Genomic DNA, 22,416 nt, shown 5'->3' on the forward strand with positions numbered 1-22,416 from the left:
TTATTAATGTATTATATAATTATAATTTATATAATATTTTATATTTTATATATAAATAATATATATCAGTCGTGCCGACATGCGGGTTGCGAAAGGCATTGCCCACTTGGTCATGTCGTGCCAGTCCAGCCCGCAGACCCAAAACCCCAAGCCCAACACAACACGAACCATCTGGCTAGGCCTGGCATGATACGCGCACCATTGTGTCATGTCATGTCTTGCCAAGTCGATCCAAACTTGGCCCGATTTACACCTTTACATTGAGGAAAAATGGCAAATTAGAGAATTCAATGTAAATATAAGAAATATTCTCTAAAATTATAACATGTAATGCTTTATTATATATTAATTCTCTAAAATTAGAGCACTCATCAAAAATAAAAAGGTTTTGAGTAAATTATTACTAGTTTTTGCATAAATTGTTTATTTTATGATATAATTAGCATAGAAGAATTTTAATGCCTACGGTATATTTGTCTTGTCGTTTTTGTTTATTAACTATTATAGTTCTGACAAAAAAAAGACATAATTGCAAATACAGCGAATGAGAAAGAAGATGAGTTTAATGAGAGATAAACCCTCTTTATAATTTAAAGTCGGAATTGGAAAGAAAAACGTAGACGACAAAAAATTGGAGAATAAGGCGGTGGGACAGGTTTTCTTTTTTGTTGTTTTTTTTTATTTTTAATTATTTTGATACAAATAATAAAATAATAGGTAATTCCTAAATGGCACAAAAACGTTAAATGGAAGGAGCATTAACTGGGATAGGTGTTATATAGCTATTAGGTGCTCACTCATAGTGACTTAATGTGCTTATTACATCCGGTTTGTAGTTGAGCTGGCCCTAGGTGCCACGTGTCACCTTTGCGACAGCCTTATCACTTTGGCTACATTGGCATCACGTCATTGGATAAGTGCGACCAAGATAGGAGAGCATCGTACAGATAAGGAGGATAGCTCCACTAGGGATTAGGTCTTATCCTGAAGACTTCGATGAACAACCTCATACCAACAACCCCAGACACGAATCTTCGGGTATAAGTAGATAATCCCTGTTCAAAGTAAGGGACTTTTTGACTTTCTAACATCCGTACTATTACTTTGCTCAAACCAGAATTGCTCTCTCAACTACTTGGCCCAATCATCATTCTCCTCACAGACTTGAACATCGGAATACCTACTCAAAAAATAACTTATTGAACTTTAGTGCAACCTCAGAATCGAATAACATCAATTGACATGACAGATCTTTTTGCCTTAACTTGATCCCTCTCTGCATCCCTGCTTATCTCATTAATATCTATTTCTGTGGCCACGAAAAATAAAACTGAAAAAGAATTGTTGATCTGGGCAATAATATCTCTCCATCTGCACTCTATTATTCTTAGAAAGGGACACTTCAAAATTTTAATCTCCCGTTGGAGGCTACCTCATGTATTTTATTGCTGATGTGGAGTGTTATAATTGGTTTCATAACCAACGAGCCGCTATTGCCTCCAGCTAATCTTATCTCGTTGCCAGCCAATTGTTGGAGGCTTTATCATCTCTTCCAATTCGGTCAGACACTGCAACCAAGTTGCCCGTACTCCTAATTATCTTTTTTATTATCTTTGCATGGACAGGTCATCCCTGTTGGACAATGTAAATCTAGATATTAATGTTGAATGAAATGGGCTTTGGGCCTTAATCAAGAATAAAAAGGGGGGTAAAAGGAAAAGGAACTGTTGTTGGGGAAATACAAAATTGCAAGGAAAATAGAAATCATCTCAATAGATTCAATGAAGTTGCACAAAATGGACACATGACAACCAAGTTCCTTCCAATCATTTTAATTTTCCAATCGGACATGATGAACGAGATATTTGGAAACTAAGTTCCACTCCCCCATTCTTTCAATTTCCTTCTTAGGATATGATGGATGAAACTGGACTCCTGAAACCAAGTTCCACCTGATTGTTTTTATTATCAATTTGACTGCTTTTTAGTTATTTATCAGGAATTTAGACCATCCAATCAAACCATGTGAAACAACATGGTTCATCATATTTGTTGAGAGTTGAGACCAGTAGAGGCAAGGCATCTATGTGAAACCTAGGCATTTTGACCTGTCTAGAAAAACTGTTGCTTAGGGGCGGTGAGTGGTGACCAGTGCGTGGCCATTAAATTCACAAGTAGAATAGATTTCTAAAATTTCGGACATCAAGTACAAGTGTGAAGATGTACAGTGAATCACTTTACAAAAAAGGACAGGCTACAAAGAGAATTTTGCCTGCACAGCTAGCCAAGAGATAACAACAATTCAGAATTAAATAAGTCTTGGAGAGGAATGCCATTGAACTGTTCTTGAATCGCCATTCATGATAACACTGTTCCCATCACCCTTGTAATTCGGAATTCAAAAGTCTTGACAATAATTATTTAATAAAAAAAAAAGAGTTGTGTGCTCAAAGCATAAAGTAGTAAACGTGACTAGCTGAACCAACTACGCAGGTAAAGATTTAACTAACATAAATATGGCTAAATTAACATGTTCAGGGACAGAATGGAGGGAAGTAAGATTAATGGTATTTAACAGAAACCATTTGAGGATGAATAGAATAATAGCTCATTTAAAAAACAAGGTTAAAAGAAATGTAAAATGCCTACATTCATGATGGAATAGAGTCTAAAATAACAAATGCAAATTGCGAGTTAATTAAGAGCTCTAATGAAGTTTTATACAAAATTGGTCTGCTAGTCCTTAATGTCAGTTCTCCCCAAAATTACACTAACATTTTTAGGACTGGGACACTGGTGTCTGAGTGATATTATCCATTCCAGAAGTCTAAAACAAGTATACCTACAATTCAAGAATAAATGCTTGAGAAGTTGAAAAATGTTTGGTACTTGGCTCAAGTGTCAGCTAAGTGACAAACATTTCAAAAGCATCTCCAAATCAGAAAACATCTGGGAAAGTTCGTATTATATGGATGTTTAGTTTTTGACCAAGATTTCAGAAATGGTCAAACAGCATCCTGTCTGGTATTTGGAACAGCTATACCAACTGCACTCACAAGGAGGAGCTCAGTTCATATAACTAAAGGACATCAAGGCAGAAAAGGACAAAAAAAAGAGAAACATCTTAAGTACATGAACATCAATAAAACAATAAATTAAAAAATGAGGGGATTATTCAAACAAATGAGCACCAAGCTGCTAATTGATCAAAACATGAAGCTATCATTCACCAAAACATATGCATTTAAGCTGATAGAAAGCTTTGGGGGAGGAAATCTTTCCCAGCGAGCTTGTATATCATCAAAGATACCATTAACAAATGCTTGAAGTCCAAGCATAAAAGGGATAAAAAGAAGGATACATAACCCAATTATAGTCAGAAGGTTCAAAAATGAGAACAAAAGAAGAAGATTCCTAAAGCTTGATGCCTTTGGACGTACCATTAATCAGTGAGCTTGTATATCATTGACTTTGGTCACATATTAACAACAATGTTCTAATGTTGAGATGCTAAATCATTTGGGAATACAAGAAAAGTGAAGATTCGTGAGAAAAACCAAACTGCATGTTCACAACCTCTTCTTCCTGTCTACCACTCAACAGTTAAGCCTGAAAAGCAATTCCAATGCGTGAGATATTTTACATATGTGCATCTAACAAGGAGCCAAACACGACTCAAACCACGATCTTGCTAATAGAAACTGAGGCCCTACATTCTGCCACAACGAAATTCCAACTCAGTTGAGATAAGGATAAACGCAAAGCATTACTCCTTATGTCACTTGAGTGCTGCAACACTCAATTGGAACAAATGCCTAGATTTTCTTGCCCATTGTTTCCCAAGGCTCTATGATTTCAAGTCTGTGTGTTCGGTTTCTCTTCCAATCAAACTGCCAAGCCATCCAAAAGCAATCAGTGGTTGCCCTGTCTCTAATGCCACAAGGTGTCTTCTGTAGGGTATAAGTATATTCCTGAGACCTGCAAGAGTAAATGCACAATGAAACATCAAGACAAGAAGAGAGAAAGCCCTGTAAAATTAAAGCCTCACAAAGGAAGAATCATCGAACTATTGCAAGTAAAGCTTCTGCTCCACCTATTGATTGAAGTACCTGCGATGCACATTGTCTTGTAAAGATGAGCAATATGTGCATCTCCCTTTATGCTCATATAAGGTCTTTCCAAGCATTCAAGGAATGCAAGGTCAGCTTTCAGAAGCTTAGCCTGATCATGGGTGTCATAACCAATGTCATGGCAATAGCAACAGAAATCCAACCAGTCAATTGGTCGTTTGTCCCAAAGAGGCAACCCATTGTCCTTTCCACTTGACCAGTTGGGCCCACAGTAATGTCCATAACGTGGGAATAGCTGAGAAAGGAAGGCTCTTGACCCTTTATGCCAAGGTACTTTAGCAACATATGGCCTAAATGGAGGAACAGAAGATCGAGGACTAGGTCCAATTACTCCATGCCCTTGGGTCTGTTTCCGCAACTCTCTGTTCAACGTTGGTGGAATTTGCATCTTATTCCTCGTATTGATAGCCCAAGGAAACAAGGACATCAAGGACCAACTCCCCCAGAGCTTAATATCAAAGATAACTCGTTGCTTAGATGACTCCACTGTGACATCAGTAGATTTGGGCACGGATTCAAAACCCGTGTCTGAATGGACTCCAAACCAAGGGAGATTATGAAGAAACCCAAAATTCATGGTGGGCAAAGACAAGATATCACCAAATGATAAACACGATCCTCCACAACATCACAGACACAATAGGCCTGCCACCAAAAATCACGTCATTCTCAGAGAAGAAGTAACAGAGATAGTTTTATTCAAATTGCAGCAATCGGATTGTATAAGCTTTTCCCATATTAAAAGAACTCGGGTTATAGCTCAACCCAGAATCGGTACTTGTGCGCTTTGCTTCCCTTCTTAATCCTTACTTTAATATCACTATCGATTGTTAAGGAGAAAAACTGGAAGTCCAGAATCTGAACCAACCAAACAAAAATCGGCTCTTTTTTTTAATGCAACTATTTAAAAATTACGGAATTTAAATAGTTGTTCCTATAAATATTGGACAGTTGACGATCAAACACAGGAGGGCCGTGAAACTTCAAATAGAGACTGAATTCGATTAGCCAATTGGCTCTGAGCATATTAGGAAACAAAATATTACAAAGCAAGAATCCAAAACCCTAGTTTCAAAAGTTGTCATACCTGTATAAAGTGAATTGAATTTAGCAGACGAGATCAAACCCAGCTCAGAATTGCTTAAAAAAACAGAAACAGATCAAGAACTCAAGATGTGACGTTTATGGATAATGGGTGGGGGGAAGGATAATGAATTCAGGCGTTGACGATTGACAGTTGTTTTATTTACAGAGGATTAAAAAGATGCGAGAAAGAGGGAAATAGAGAAGCTTCCCGAAGTCTCGCGTTCTCTCTTTCTCTCTGGTTTCGTTTGATTTCTAATGGCGGTACTGAAGTCGGGAGGTGGGGTGGTGGACAAATGGGCCTACACACCAAAGTCTGCCGATTGAAGCAGAGAAGAGGAAGAAAAACACAGACAGAACCTCTCCTCTCTCTCTCTCTCTGTCTCTCCTTTCAGGCTCCTTTAACACGGGGCCCTCAAGGAAAGTGGAAGATCAACCGTTCATTCTGCATCTTTCCCTCGGATAACGGGAGAAGAAGAACAACGATTCTCACAAGATGTCACCCTGTGTCCTCTCATTCAGCATCGACACCTGTACTCTCATTCAGCATCGACACCTGTCCACATATCTGATGTCAAATGGACCGGATTTCGTACAATCTGATGCAATCCAATATATGGATCAGATGAATATTCTGCCCCATTTTGGACCAGTTTAATTCAATGTCTGTCCGATAGGTTTTTATCTTGTATCAATCGACCGGATATTAATTTAAACCAAATATAAATTTATTATAAATGGACCATGTTAAATTTAATAAATATCTTGAATTATTAAATTTAGACTGGTCCAATTTAATTTCGTTCATTCGTTCAATTCGTTTAAACTGATTTTGATTTAGATAGTTCCATCCTAAAATCAGTGCATTGACACCTGTACAATTTATATGTACATTTAACAGTACATATAAATTGTTGGATTAATTTTGAACAGATAAATTTACCATCTTATCAAAAAGATTTTTAGTTTTAATGGATGAAAATATAAATTCCAATAAAGTATTTTTTTTCTTATCAAAAGTACACTTGAATACAAATTTACTTCATTTTTATTGATATACTTTTGTATCTTATTATCAATGTAAATATATATTGGAAAATCTATTTTCTGTCATTTGTCATTGCATAAATATAATATTGTCAAATACAAGCAAAAGTGAACCAGAGTACAAATTTACCCTAAACCGAAATTTACACTCCATTTGCATCATTTTCAAACGCAGCCTTAAGATTTATATAAGGGTAAAACAGAAATTTTAGATAAAAAGAAAAATAATACATTGTTTTGTATATTGATGATGCACAATCCAGTCGATCCTAGTTGCCGATTACTTCGCCTCTGATGGAATTGGAGGTGCCTGAAACAAGAGAACGGAGATTTCCGGGGAGGAACTCGGTTGGAACACTCCGAAGCTCAAGTTAATGCTCTTGAGAAGGCAAGGGGAATGAAGAAACTTCAAGACCAGAAAGTGCAAGAATCACCTACCTCCTTCTTTAGAAGATGGGGGCCTGTTATAATCACCCTATACACTCACTCCCATACCTCTGCCAAATCGGGCATCATCACCTCTGCCAGATCGGGTATCATCATTTCTGCTAGACACCAGTTTGAGTGTCATAGCCTCTGCCAGCTGCTAGTTCATGTGTCATAGTCACTGTCAGCTGCCAGTTCGGGTGTCATAGCCTCTGTCAGTTGCCAGTTTGGGTGTCATAATCGCCACTGTCCTTGTTAGGGTCGTCTCTGCTACGTCTGAGATGGCGGTGGCAGGTGGTCGTTGGAGGGCAGCTGTCATGTGTCGGACCTCTAATCAGTCAAGCACGCCGCCTCCGTGTACGGGCTTCCTGGGCATCAGGTACGGTTATTCAGTCAGGCGACTTGGAGCCGAGGTGGTGTGTGAGGTGAAGTCTTGAGTACGGATAGAAGTGTGGCCCGCACTGCCCCGGGGTGGGTCAACTTGGGCTTTGCCCTTTGTGCTCCTTGTAAGGCTCAGGACCTCCAAGGGAGAGCTCAAGTCCTTCCTCGGGGAGCTCGGGTCACTGGTTCCTTTCTTGGGGGAGTTCGGGACTCCCTTTCTCGGAGCTAGGGTTGCGGGCCCATTGTCGTGCCGAGTTGGTTCTTCTATCAGGTCATTCTCGGTTGCTTCCACGTGTCACATGGCCAAGAAGTCGGGCCAAATCTTCCTCCATCAATTGCCCCCACTCCCCATGCCTGGGGTCTTGACCCGGCGTGGGGAGTTCACGAGATGTTGGGTGGAATTGCCTTGTGACACTTTGGCCTTGGTTTGGAGCTTCTTTGGTCCGACCTGCTTGTGTTTTTGGCTCGATCGGGGTTGGCTTGGTCTGACCATGGGTCAATCCCGGGCTGCGTGCAGCTCACGGGTGGGCGCCAAATGATTTTAAATTTAAAATCGTGTGGGCGCCATCTTCGAAAAAACGCGCGCTGAATTGACTTCTCCTCGAGGGGTGCACAACCAATTTTGTAGAGAGTCGTTGGTTGGTTTTGATCTTGGTCGTTGATGCGCGAGTACAGTGGCTATAAATAGTGGGGGGCCCCTAGTCACTTTCCTTCGCCATCCTCCAACATTCGTACCTTGAGCTCGCATCCCAGGCTATCATCTCGTGTCACTTTTCGTAGTCCGATAGCTTTTCCTGGTGAGTCCTCAGCCTTCTCTTTGTTTCGATGTCTAGCTCAGGTAGTTTAGATAGTCTACTGGGGGGTCCGATGCTGGTTCTACGAACCAAGCTGCTGCCCCCAACAGCCTTAGTGAGTCCAAGGCGGGGACCGAGGTAGAGCTCGAGGAAGAGTTTGAGTTTGAGCCCGTAGGCCGAGTCACCTCGGGTAGTTTGGCATCCACCTCCCGTCGAGACCAGGTGCCAGACAAGTTCAGACCCTCCACTATGACGTCCGAGAGGCTATGGTCCCTTATCGCCAAGTACAACCTTCCATCCCCTTATCGTCAAGGTCATGAACCACTTCAGCGTCATTGTAGGTCAGCTTCACCTGAACTCTATCCGTAACCTTGTCAGGACCATCTCCCTTTGCTGTGAACACTGCATTCCTTTAGACCTGGAAATTTTTTCCGCTATTCTCATGCTTAAGAAACAAGCGGGTCCCCTACCCAGGCGCAGGAGGGCGTACTACTTGTCACCTCGTCCGAGCTTCAAGCTTTTACACGATCTCCCAAATAAGGTCCCGGCATGGAAGCGGGACTACCTCGTGATTCGAAGTGCTATGGGGTGGTCATTCCCTACTGAGTGGGGGTTGGCCGTTCCTGACCTCGGTGTCGCATTAGACGAAGATACGGTGAAGGGCCTCCAGGACTGGGCCCAGCTTGGGCTCAAATGCGAAGTCTACCTGATGGAGAACAAGCTTATTCATGTCGGTCTGAGTTCGGGTAGGTTTCTTGCTAAGAGGCTTGCTTTTGCTTTGTTTTTATTCCTGTCTTCTGATGCCAAGGACCTTTTGCAGGTGTTATGGAGGCAGAGAGGACCCGAGGTGCAAACTTGTTTGCTAGCATGAAAAGGAGGAAGCGAGCTGCTAAGCGGGTCTGCGCCAATCCTTTCCGGGTTGCAGAGCCCGAGGCACCGAGAATGGAACCTCCTAGGGAGACCGAGGTGCCCCCTCCAGTTCAGGAAGCGGCAGGGGTCCCATATGCCGACACTGCTTATACCCAGGATGTGCCTTCAGGCTCGGGAAGTCACGATGAGGTTGGGAGCATGCTGACGCCGAGCTACGCTCTCTGAAAAAGCAAGAAGGCCATTTGCCCCGAGGAGGTCGCGGCGTGGGCCGATCTTCCTACAAATCTCATAGGCGCTCGGGCTACCTCTCACACCATGGTGGTAAGTCGAAGTAGTGTTTGTCCCCCCTGATTTTTTTTTTTTTACCAAGCTGATTTGTCCTTGTTCTGGCAGGTGAACTCCTCTATCCACGCTTTGGAAATCCAGGCGGAGAGGGGCTTGAAGCGAGCACAAGCTGCTGAAGTGGCTTCCCGTGCTGCGCGAGCCAAGCTATCGAGGTCTCGGAGGGACAAAGAGGCCTTAGGAATGGTGGTGAGACACATGACGGACCTGAAGTTGGAACTGGAGCATCAGGTCGAGTACCTTCAGAATGATATCATGGAGAAGACTCAGATCTTCTCTCAAGCTGTTGAGGAGGCGAAGGTGAAATCCGTCGAGGATTACATTGCTTCGCCACGCTTCGACGACATGATGGTGGGTTTGTACATAAGGGGTTTCAAGCTGAGCTGGTGGATGATAAGGAACACGTACCCCGAGCTCGATATTAGTGCCATAACCACTTCGCACATCACTCCGGAAATGGCTACTGCAATTGATGATGATGCGGATTCCGAAGACGAAGCGGGACCTTCGGGTATTGTCGAAGTCCCTTCTGAAGGCGAGGAAGATTAACCTCCAGGCTTGTGAGCTCGTTTGTGTTTTTTTTTAACACTATAAAGCAAACATTTAGCAATGAAGTACTTTTTCTGTTCAAGTGTTGTGCAAATATTCTCCTTTTTTCCGAAGTGACTATATTGCCAAGCTGCATGAATTAGGTCCCCGAAACAAGGGGACTGTACTGCCGAGGTGACTATATGCCCGATCTGTTCTCCGCCTGGGTAAAGGAAATATTAGTTTAGTAGGCCTGGCTTGGAGCGAGCTACACACCCCGGGTTTCATTACCCGTGCTGCCTGCTCTTTTGGTATTAACACTTAGTTTTTGTTGACGAGGCCCCAAGGTTATTCTCAGCTCGGCGCTTTAGCAATTAGGATATTTTCCTAGTTTTTTGCCCATGTCAAAGAGGTGACTGGGTCTTGTAGTGTCAAGGTCTTTGTTACCTCGGTGTTCTGGCCCTTAGGCTCTGGGAGCAGCTCGCAGTTCACCCAGTTCGATAGCTTATAGGTAATATCGCCTTAGGTTGACGATGTTCCAAGCTCGGGGTACTTGTTTACCCTCCAGGGTCTCAAGCTCGTATGCTCCTCCGAGTGCTCTCTTTACTTAGTAGGGTCCTTCCCAGTTCGGCCCAAGTTTGCCAATGCCAGGTTCAGGTACCATGACCTTGCGGAGAACCAGGTTGCCGACGCGAAAGTTTCGTTTCTTAACTCTGGCGTTGTAGTACCGAGCTACCCTTTGCTGGTACGCCGCAGTTCCGATGTATGTGAGGTCCCTTACCTCGTCAAGTAGTTCGAGGTTGGTACGCAGCTCGTCATTATTAGTATTGTCATTGTATGCTTCCAACCGAAGTGAGAGGATTTCGATTTCAGCTGGGATGACTGCCTCCGTGCCATAGGTGAGGTTGAAGGGAGTTTCTCTGGTGGCGATCTTCTCTGTAGTTCGGTATGTCCATAGGATGTTGGATAGCTTGTCTGCCCATAACCCTTTAGCTCAGACTAGCCTGGCTTTTAGTCTGCGGAGGATAGCTCTGTTCGTGACTTCTACTTGATCGTTTGCTTGTGGATGCGCAATTAACATGAAGTTTTGCCGGATCCCCATGTCATGGCACCACTCTTGGAATTTGATGTCCTCGAACTGCTTGCCATTGCCGGAGATTAGCACCCGAGGTAGCCCGAAGCAGCACACTATGTTCTTCCAAAAGAAGTTCTGGACGTTTTGAGCCGTGATGGTTACGAGAGTTTCAGCTTCAACCCACTTGGTGAAGTAGTCTACGCCACTACTAGGAACTTCCTTCCTCCTGTTGCTGGCGGGAATGGCCCGAGTAGGTTGATACCCCATTGTGTGAAGGACCACGAGCTGGTAGTGAATATTAGCATGCTTTTGGCACTTCTCGCACTTCCTGACTAGCCCGACGGTGTCTGCTTTCATCGTTGGCCAATAGTACCCTTGTTGTAGTGCTTTTTGAGCAAGGGCCCTACCCCCCAAGTACCCGCCACACAACCCTTCATGTGTGTCGCGGAGTACGAGCTCAGCTTCGGTAGGTCGTACACAACGCAAATAGGGGAGCGTGTAGGATCTTCGGTACAGTCATCCTTCTATCATGACGTACTTGGATGCCTGGCGCTCTATCCTTCTAGTGGCGTTGCGACCTGTGGGGAGGGTTCCATGTAGTAGGAAGCTCCCAAGTGGATCAATCCAGCACGGTTCTGCTTGGGTGACAAGAGCGACCTCCTCTTCTATCATGACATACTTGGCTTCCTGGCGCTCTACCCTTCTAGCGGCATTGCAGCCTGCGGGGAGGGTTCCATGTAGCAGGAAGCTCACGAGTGGATCAATCCAACTCGGTTCTGCTTGGGCGACAAGAGCGACCTCCTCTGCCCCCCGGAGAATGCTAGGACAAGGTAAGTCCTCTATGTACATTGTTCTCATGGTGTTGTCACTGGTGCTGGCAAGCCGGGACAGAGCGTCAGCCTCAGTGTTCTCTGACCTCGAGATTTGCTTGATGAAGTGTGACTGGAAGATAAACAGAGCCTCTGTTACCTTTGCCAAATAAGCAATCATAGTTAGCTTGCGAGCTTCGTATTCCCATGTAACTTTGTTTACCACGAGCTGGGAAACGCTGTAGATAACTATGTGTTTTGCCTTTACCTCTTGCGCCAGGGATAGCCCGGCTATCAACGCCTCGTATTCTGCCTCGTTGTTAGATGTCATGAACTCGAAGCGTAGCGCGTACTCCAGTTTTGTGCCACTCGGATCGTGAAGAACTACACCGGCTATGCTGCCCTGCTGATTTGAGGAGCCATCTACGTGAAGGATCCAGGGCTCTTCATCCCAGTTCGCGCTCGGCCTAACTAGGAGAGATACCGAACTGGATGCAACCTCACGGGGCTCGGACTCAACCATCCTGGGAGCACCGAGCTCACCTGAACTGGGAACCTCGTGCTCAATCGGGCTGAGGACCTCGGAGCTGAAGTGCATTCTACAACAAAATCCGCCAAGGCTTGAGCTTTGATAGCGGTTCATGGCTTGTACTGGAGGTCGTACTCATTGAGTTCGATGGCCCACTTCGCCAATCGACTAGAGACCTCGGGCCTGAGTAATACTTGCCTCAAGGGTTTTTTAGTGAGGACGATGATGGTATGGGCTGGGAAATATGGATGGAGTTTGCGGGCCACCATGACCAGCGCATAGGCTAGCTTTTCTATCTCCGGATATCTTGTTTCTGCTCCTTGCAATATTTTACTAATGTAGTAGATGGGTCGTTGGACCCGGTCTGCTTCCTTTATCAGTACCGAACTAACCACTTCGTCGCTTGCCGAGAGGTACAGTTCTAAAACATCACCCTCTTCGAACCGGGTCAACACTAGGATACTGGCGAGGTATTTCTTGAGCTCGTCAAACTCGAGCTGGCACTTCAGGTTCCACTCGAACCCTTTGCCTTTTATTGCCTTGAAGAAGGGCAAGCAGCAGTCTGCTGACTTAGACATGAAACAACTCAGAGCGGTTATTCTGTCGTTTATCCTCTGAATCTCATTCACTTTTCGGGGTGGTCTCATGTCTAGAATGGCTTTTACTTTGTCTAGGTTGGCCTCAATACTACGCCGGTTGACAATGTGCCTAGGAACTTACCCGAGGTGACACCGAAGACACACTTGTTTGGGTTTTAGTTTCATGCTAAATTGACGCAGAATGTGAAAGACAGAATGCAAGTCTTGTATTAATTCATGCAAAAACCGTGTCTTGACGACCATGTCGTCTACATAACATTCTATCTTTGTGCCAATTAAGGGTTGAAACAGCTTATTTACAAGCCTTTGAAAGGTTGCCCCAGCATTTTTCAGTCTGAAGGGCATAACCTTGTAGCAGTACAGGCCGAACTCGGTTATGAAGGCGGTTTTTTCCTCGTCGGACGGGTCCATCCTGATTTGGTTGTAGCCCAAGTAGGCATCCAAGAAGCTTTGGGAGGGGGAAGCAATCTTTTGGGCAAGCTCGGTTTAGGTCGGTGTAGTCGACGCACATACGCCACTTGCTGTTTGCCTTTTTTACCAAAATGGGGTTGGCCACCCAGCTCGGGTAATGAACCCTCATGAAGTCTGCTGCAAAGAGCTACTTGACCTCCTCATCGATCGCCCAAAGAGCTGGCACTTCAGGTTCCACTCGAACCCTTTGCCTTTTATTGCCTTGAAGAAGGGCAAGCAGCAGTCTGCTGACTTAGACATGAAACAACTCAGAGCGGTTATTCTGTCGTTTATCCTCTGAATCTCATTCACTTTTCGGGGTGGTCTCATGTCTAGAATGGCTTTTACTTTGTCTAGGTTGGCCTCAATACTACGCCGGTTGACAATGTGCCTAGGAACTTACCCGAGGTGACACCGAAGACACACTTGTTTGGGTTTTAGTTTCATGCTAAATTGACGCAGAATGTGAAAGACAGAATGCAAGTCTTGTATTAATTCATGCAAAAACCGTGTCTTGACGACCATGTCGTCTACATAACATTCTATCTTTGTGCCAATTAAGGGTTGAAACAGCTTATTTACAAGCCTTTGAAAGGTTGCCCCAGCATTTTTCAGTCTGAAGGGCATAACCTTGTAGCAGTACAGGCCGAACTCGGTTATGAAGGCGGTTTTTTCCTCGTCGGACGGGTCCATCCTGATTTGGTTGTAGCCCAAGTAGGCATCCAAGAAGCTTTGGGAGGGGGAAGCAATCTTTTGGGCAAGCTCGGTTTAGGTCGGTGTAGTCGACGCACATACGCCACTTGCTGTTTGCCTTTTTTACCAAAATGGGGTTGGCCACCCAGCTCGGGTAATGAACCCTCATGAAGTCTGCTGCAAAGAGCTACTTGACCTCCTCATCGATCGCCCTCCAGCGTTCTGGGGCTAGGTTGTGTTTCTTTTGTATAATGGGCCTAACTACAGGGTTAGTATTCAGCTTGTGAGTTATAAGGTCGGGGTTTATACTGGGCATCTCTGTCGCGGACCACGCAAAAACATCTAAATATTGGAGTAAGAAACTTACCAGTTCGGACCTCAAGGGTTCTTCTAGGGAGGCTCCGACCTGAAGTAATCTAGCGAGGTCCTCTGCCGAGACAGAGATGGGAATGGTTTCCTCCGCCGGTGCAGCTCGCTCCTCGTTCTGTTCCACTGGTCGCTCCAGTTTGGGGTCATCGGTTACCTTGGTCTTTCCCTTGAGGGCGGCAATGTAGCACTTGCGGGACTCGAGTTGGTCGCCCCACACTACCTTGATGCCGAAGTCCATTGAGAACTTCATGGCCAAATAGTAAGTATACACCACGGTTTTTAAGGCGTGGATGATCGGCCGACCTACTATGGCATTGTAGGGGGAGGGGGTCGCGACCACCAAGAAATCGTCACTGAGTCTTATCGTGTTGGGCCACGAGTCGACTTCCACAGGTACTGTGACCTTTCCCAAGGGTCTAACTTCTTCTCCGCTGAAGCCGACCAGCGGGGTGTTCGCGGGCTTCAAGTCACTCTCCCGGAACTAGAGTTTGTCGAAGGCCGCCTTAAAAAGGATGTCTGCCGAACTGCCAGAGTCAACGAGTACACGTCGGACTTCGAAGTCATTGATCTTTACCTTTATGACAAGTGCATCATCATGGGGGTAGTGGACCCCCATCATCATGGGGGTCGTGGACCCCGTGCGCATTGTCTTCAGTGAAGAATATGGGGTCTTCCGTCCTAGGCCTCTTTGGGGGATTTTGTTCTTCTCTGGTGGCCTCCCGGGTTGATGCTCGAGCTTCTGCCGAGGTGCATCCTGCTACGATCGATCCTCCAACGATCACGTGGATTGTTGTTCCCCGAACTAGTCTTTCTTCCGGGGGCTACTTCTACAGTTTGGCTGGTCGGTTGCTGGACTCAGGAGCATCTCTGCTATGCTCTCCCTGCCGACCTGTCTTGTTACCATTATTATTATTTTGCTATACAAAATTTCTCAAGTACCCGCGACGGATAAGCTCCTCTATCTCGTCGTGGAGATTATTACAATGTTCAGTGCTATGAATGTGGTCTCTGTGGAAACTGCAATACAAGTTTTTATTCCTCTCGTTTGGGTTTCCCTTCAGACGAGGTGGCCACTTCACATACGGGGCATCTTTGATCGTCATTAAGATCTCGGCCCGCTTTGTGTTTAAGGGCGTGTAGTCCGCCCGACCTACTAAGGGAGATCGGAACGGCTGGCTTGGCTTCGTCCCCCGAGGTGGGTCTTTCTTTCTTCTGTCATCTGGGTTGGAGGGCTCGCCTTCCCTCTTTCTTTTATCGATCCCGCTTTCAGTCCTTTGGCTGATCTCCTCCTCTATTCTTATGAATTTGTCCGCAAGCTTGAGGAATTCATCCACGGTCATGGGCTAGTCAACTACCATGTGCCACTTGAACTCCTTGTGTGTCACTCCCCTCTTGGCTGCCACGAGTTGCACCGTGGGGTCTAGGCGTGGTATCTGTAAGCACGCGTCATTGAATCATTTGATATAGCCCCAGATGAACTCTCCTTCCCTCTGGACTATTCCGATGAGGCTCTCCTCAGTGTGGGGACATCGCTTGCTGGTAACAAAGTGCGCGGTGAAAATCTGCACGAATTGGGTCTAGCTTCTTATCGACCCGGGGGCTAGGTTCCTGTACTAGGTGCGGGCTACTCCCCTGAAGGTCGTAGTGAACGCCACACACATGCAAGACTCACTAGCCCTGGCTAGGTGCATTTGGGACTGGAAAGCATCGACATGGTCATTGGGGTCAAAAGACCCATCATACTTGTGTAGAGGAGGGAGTTTGAAATCTTAGGCATAGGGCTGGAAGGAGTTCTGATGACAGGGGGGAAAGGACTAAAAGAATAGGCGCAACTTTTACCTCGTCCGAGCTTGTTTCTTCTTTACCTCAGAGCTCGGGCAGGACACGGGTGGTGGTTCGACAACTTCGTTGGCATCTTCGCTGCTGCTTAGAAGGCCTGGTATTGGCGCTGCTTGCCTCGGTGTTGCCGAGCTGTTGGTGGTTCATAGCCAAGACGCCGAATCGGTTCTCTACGAGCGGGAGCTCAAACTTGGAGTGCCGAGGTACTGGCTTAATCATTAAGGAAGTTCTTGATCCGCCAGCGAGCTGCGAGGCAGGGGTAGTTAGTCTTTCCCTCCTGCCTAGGGATGAGGCCTGGCTCTTGGAGGGGTCTTGGAGTTGGGAGGCTTCTCCTCGGTGAAGGCGCCCGCCCTGAGGGGAGGGCTTGACCAGCTTCGGAGCAAGGTGCCGAGCTGGGAGCTGTGGTTGGTTCAAAGGCAATTGGGGGAATTGATGTTGATAGTGACACTGAGAAACGTGGTGCAGTACTTGTTGCTGATGGAGCTGATGCTGCTGGAACTGCTGCATCTGGGCTTGCATTGCCCGCATGCACTGCATCAAGTCATCAAACTGGTTTTAGCTAGTCGCTAGAGGGACAGTGGCCGGTTCGGCGAATGTTGTCTCGATAGGGAGGGGAGGGGGAAAATTCACAGGTGCCACCATGCTTGGTGCATTGAGGCTAGGGATTCCGTCCGTTGAGAGAGGGACGGTGAACTATCTAATGCATACAGTGGCGGGCTGGGGGTGTTCCCCTACAGCATTCAAGTCGGTGTTGTGCCTGTTGATGCTGGAAGAAGTCATGGAAGCTAAGGTTTCTTTGAGGGAGAGTTAAAGGTTAAGGGAGACTTTTTTAAGTCTTCCCACACACGGCGCCAATTGATGATGCACAATTTGGTCGATCCTAGCTACCAATTACTTCGCCTCTGATGGAATTGGAGGTGCCTAAAACAAGGAAGAGGGCGGAGATTTTCAGGGAGGAACCCGGTTGGAACACTCCGAAGCTCAAGTTAGTGCTCTTGAGAAGGCAAGGGGAATGAAGAACTTCAAGACCAGAAAGTGCAAGAATCACCTACCTCCTTCTTTGGGAGATGGGGCCTTTTATAATCACCCTGTACATTCACTCCCATACCTCTACCAAATCGGGTGTCATCATTTCTGCCAGACGCCAGTTCGGGTGTCATAGCCTCTACCAGCTGCCAGTTCAGGTGTCATAGCCTCTGTCAGCTACCAGTTCGGGTGTCATAACCGCCATTGTCCTTGTCAGGGCCGTCTCTGCTATGTCTGAGATGGCAGTGGTAGGTGGCCGTTGGAGGGCGGTTGTCATGTGTCAGACCTCTAATCAGTCAGGTGTGCCGCCTTCATATACGGGCTTCCTGGGCGTCAGGTACGGTTGTTCAGTCAGGCGACTTGGAGCCGAGGTGGTGTGCGATGTGAAGTCTTGAGTTTGGATAGAAGTGTGGCCCAAACTGCCCCGGGGTGGGTTTGCTCGGGTTTTTGCCCTTTGTGCTCCTTGTAAGGCTTAGGACCTCCAAGGGAGAGCTCAGGTCACTGGTTCCTTTCTTGGGAGAGCTCGGGACTCCCTTTCTCAGAGCTCGGGTTGCGGGCCTGTTGTCGTGCCAAGCTAGTTCTTCTGCTAGGTCATTCTCGGTTGCTTCCACATGTCACGTGGCCAAGGGATCGGGCCAAATCTTCCTCCATCATATATATTAGTGTAATAGATAAATAAATAAACATACAAATAACAAATAAATGCATATCCCTCACAAATAACATATGTGATGTTTTAATAACACACAATACAAAGAATAATATTTTATTGGAGTTCGAATACATAGGCATCACTACCTAGACACCACTAAGCACCACATAGGACGCCCAAAGTGAAAATGACACTATTGGAGGAAAAAGAAACATCTTTTTTATGCTTCCTCCCAATACCTCTATGTGCATAACTCTACGAATAGAGTAGTATAAACGATTGTACTTAACACTAACCAACCAAATGGGATTTTTAGAAAGTAAAGTCAAAACACTTAATCATCCATTTGGCATTGATGTAAAGTCAAAATACATCAGCATCTGTTTGTTTGGAATTATTTTTTCATAAAAAAGATACTCCAAGTCATGCCTTGAAAATTGAGAAAGCGTGATTTGGAGCAATGTTGATTTTGGCATTTTCTCAGATTACAGCTTGTTGCTGCCAACGAGAATGTGATGTGGCAATGATGTGGACTTTTCATAATGAGTATCAGTGCTGAAAAGTGAAAATAGACTGGAGCATTGGTACCAAACAGAAAGTGTTGTTGTTGCTCCGGGAAACGTCCTACCTAGCAGTAACATTTCCAAACAGAAAAAAATGACACAATTTTCTCAGAAAATAATGCTTCCAACCCACGTATCTGCAGCACCGATGCCAAACATATACTAAGTGAAGACAATACAAACACAACACCATGGTTCCAAATACCACCTTCATTATATATATATTTTCAACATATCAAAGGATTGCAATAACATCACATGACAGTTTCTGTAAATCCTTGTTCCATTCATCAAATCTCAAGTTAGTTATCTCCATCAAGATTAATTGTATCCTTAGCTCGGTCCTATAATTTCATTTATCTCATGGAATTCAGACCAGCTGATACACATCAACCAGAGACCCTTAGAGGAACACTTGAGATTGACAAAGATTTTTATTGAAATTCCCACTTAATTCATCTCCATTAACAGGTTAGGATTAAACAAAGATGACCTATTGCTAACGTTTCAAGAGAGGATCCTCCTGAGCAAAGTTGGTGCAGGCATTAAAAAAAACTGTAAGTTGCCTCAACAATCCTTCTATCAACAACCGGGGATCTGAGGATATTGGTAATTGAAGCATCATTTGCTTCCTCCTCCATCTGCTGGTTTTCCCATTGCCTAACCAGCCTATCAAATTTGCTCTCCTGCTCTTCATCTTCCTCCAGCACTACTACATTTTTGTCTTCCCATTTGTCATCTTCTTCAGCAGATTTGCCCAAATCCTTGTGCATTTCCACATCCATTCCTATTTCAATCAATTTCTTAGAGGTGGAGAAGCTCTTCTTTCTGGTGCTTTCACCAGTACAATCTTGCATGAGGATGAGCGTCATAACCATCTTGGCATTGTCATCGTTAAGCACTTGAGAGACAAATTTGGACTTCAGTTCAGTGGGCTCAAAGATGACAATTCCATGTGCTTGAACTCTTCCATGATTATTCTCTCCTCTCCAGGCGGTGTCCGTCACGGTCTTTCCTTCCTCTTGTGAAGTGTTGTTTTTCCGAGCAAACAGTTCTCCCATGTTGCTGCTTTCAGGTTTGTGAGACACTTCATGCTGTTGGAGTTTTGGATTCTTCTTGCATCTACTCACAATTAGAAGTTGCTCTACTTCTTCATTCTTCGGCTGATCACCCTCCACATCTGCTCTTGCATTGTTAACCCTTGAATCCATCTTTATTTCTTCAGGCGTGTTGATGGGTCCCATCTTACCAGAGGCTAAACATCATCGAGACCTTAGTAAGATTAACAACAAATCTTTTTGGATTTGATAAGAGTTTCATATGTTAAAGGGTCTAGAGAGGATCTTAAGGAAATGACCCAAGGCCCCCAAAACTCCAAAGCAATCTAGAAATATTAACTTAGTTCTTGCCCTCTGATAAGAATGTATTTGCCAATATTGCCAATTACATAGTATTAGAGATGGTCGTGTATGGTATCTCTCCATCAAGCAGAGAATACCTTGCCCCAATAATGGAGCATGAACATGACTCATGGTAGCCAACCCCATATAGTTGTGATAAGGCTTGGGTGATGAGGACGACAACAAAGATGACGAATTTCTAGATGAAAACCTAGGCATAGTCAACCAACCCCCCCCCCTCCTTTTTCGGATCATCAATGAATCTATAACAAAGGGGATTGCCCATCCCCCAAACCCTATAAGCCCTCAACTCTAGTGAAGGCAGGAATCGATCTCAAGTCTCCACTACAATCGGCCATGGACCTTATAAACTGAACCAGTTGGCACCTCTAGGCTAGTATCCACTTTGGTAGGGTTTCTTTGTGTTACAAAAATACAATAGTATGATATTTGCAACTGACTTTAAGATCTTTAGTTGCTGTTCTCAAAGACTTGGAATTGAATCTTGCCTTCATCTTGGAGCTACTGCAGGACCCGTAGCACCCCCCCCCCCCCTCCATTAATGGATGCCTTGTATTGCTTGCAGTAAGGAGGCATGAACTCGTAGATGCAAACCTAGACAACGGCCACTCTCCAGTTTGATAGAGTTTCTCCTTGTTGCAATAAAGTGACAATAGGATACAAACCTAGTTTGCTCAGATATACAACCAAACTAAACTAAGGGGGACTTTGATTGGTGTAACCAAAGATTTGGGGCTGTACTTTGCCTTCACCTTGGAGCCATGTAGGCAGTGCCCCTGTACCCCCATTTCTGCCATTAATGCCCCTAGGACCCTTGATCCTTATTATCCTATGGTCTTCTTTAAGGAAAAAGAGACAGGAAAAAGTTCTTACCCATGTCCTTGATTGTGAAGGATTTGATAACCTTCCAAGCTTCTTTAGCCTTGATTGTGAGGGCAGTAATCAATATTGATCTACCCAAAGTTTTTCCAATGTGGTCAGGCTCCCATTTCTTTCCTTCACTATCAAATTCATCATTTTCAAATTCCATATTCTTAGCTTGGCATGGTAAAGAGTAGGTGATTGAGTTGCCTTCAGCAAATACATCCTTGATGTTTATATCCTTCATGAGATCTTGAAGCATTTGGTTCTATAATGGTATTGTTTTACAAGAGAGACAAACTGGACAAGCATGGTTATAAATGCAGTGCTGGTTCTTCATTATCTAAGGGCGGTTTTGACATTAAGCTCGAGGAAAAAATCAGATTCTTTGAAGGGAAAAATGGAAGGAAAGTAAATACTTCTCTTTTTTAAGAGGGTAGCTTTATTAAGATAAGGAGTATCTTTAATGCAAGAATATGTCATATGCAAGTTTAAATTTGAAAGCAAGTTTGGTCAATTTTTAGAACACTCAGGTGGTGTTCAATAAATCCAAAATCTGATCTTTAGAAAAGGGAAAATAAAGTTCTAAGAATAGTTTGGAACTTGGAAATATGGAAAACAACCTGTTTTGCTTTTGTAGAGTTCTAAATATAGTAAAGCCGTTTAGGTGGCATTTGATAATGCTGAAACGGGGTCTGATAAAACTTGCTTTTTAAAGAATGGATCTCATTTAGTGTTAACACATGAACCATACAACTGAAAAGTGATAATAGGTCTGATTTGGTAAGAGGTGACCGATGCACAAAGTGCATTCAAATGTGTTTTAGATGGCTCATAATGACTAAAATGCCTCCATTTTTTATATTATAAAGGTTATAAAAAGTATAAAAGAAAATTTGTTGTTTTTATCCATAGAAAAGAGCTTTTTTGCTTTTGACATATTAGACTTCAGTTTTACTAAATACAATTCTAAACATATCTTATAATATATTGTTATAGTATGCATAATATTATATTTTAAAGTTATAGCATAGAACATAAAGTATATTATTTTTTATTATAATATTATATAACATATGATCTATGATATATAACACAATAAAAATTATGTATTATACTATTATTAAAATGTTTAAATGTTAAATTATATTCAGTATTATATAATAAAAATTAAAAATGACAATTGAGATAAAAGCAAAAACATGATATTTTTAAAAGTAAATATAACCTAAGTTATAATATTATCCTATAAAACAATTAGCCAATTTATGATTATATAATAATTTAACTAATAGTATCATATGACTTGACAAATAGATAATGATACAATAGGCAAATATCCTTCTTTGTTACCTTTTTTACAATCTGAAGGAAAAAAAAATGTTAAACAGTTAAGAATATATCATAAGAAATTATTTGCATTTTCGAATAATAATAACAACAGTAACTACTATTGAAACTAAGGAAAAAAAAAACATAAAAAGAAATGATTGTATAAAATATTTAGAATAGTTTACCAAAAAAGTAATTTATCATCTATGTTTATGTAAATATACATATAATAAAGCTATGATAATTTTAATATCTTATTTTCACTACTGCTACTACTTAAAATGCTCAGTTGATATTCAATTACTACCATCAGTAGTAATTGTTGTAATGCCTCCCTTTGAAAATGGAATAACAGAATTTTTCTTTTATTTTATCTGTATTTCGGTAGTCTTAATTTGCAAACTAAATATGACTATTGTTACCAAATTGACACTTTAGGCGATGGAGATATAGGTACTTAAAACGAGCCTACCGCCAAATATTGAAAGATCACATCGATGCTCCACATGCACATCTCAGCATGCATTGGGAACATCTCCCATACTTCATCGGGAGATGTTCTCAATTGGCGGTGGGGTGCCCTAGGGCACCGATGTA

General features: G+C 43.7%; 1 protein-coding gene across 1 annotated transcript; it reads right to left on the minus strand.

The window, feature by feature from the left end:
* Window positions 1-3,437: 3,437 nt before the first annotated feature.
* Window positions 3,438-5,657, minus strand: LOC148845232 (Phospholipase A2 family protein). Its single transcript, XM_088955691.1, has 3 exons — window positions 5,218-5,657; window positions 4,110-4,775; window positions 3,438-3,978 (listed from the first exon to the last, which is right to left on the minus strand). Exons 2-3 carry the CDS (start codon window positions 4,705-4,707, stop codon window positions 3,848-3,850), a joined length of 729 nt encoding a protein of 242 aa, XP_088811817.1. The 5' UTR covers window positions 4,708-4,775; window positions 5,218-5,657; the 3' UTR covers window positions 3,438-3,847.
* Between the last annotated feature and the right edge of the window lie 16,759 nt (window positions 5,658-22,416).

The sequence above is a fragment of the Nelumbo lutea genome, chromosome 7 (genome assembly GCF_056320005.1).
Source record: "Nelumbo lutea isolate HS-2025 chromosome 7, American lotus-T2T, whole genome shotgun sequence".
Taxonomy (NCBI): Eukaryota; Viridiplantae; Streptophyta; class Magnoliopsida; order Proteales; family Nelumbonaceae; genus Nelumbo; species Nelumbo lutea.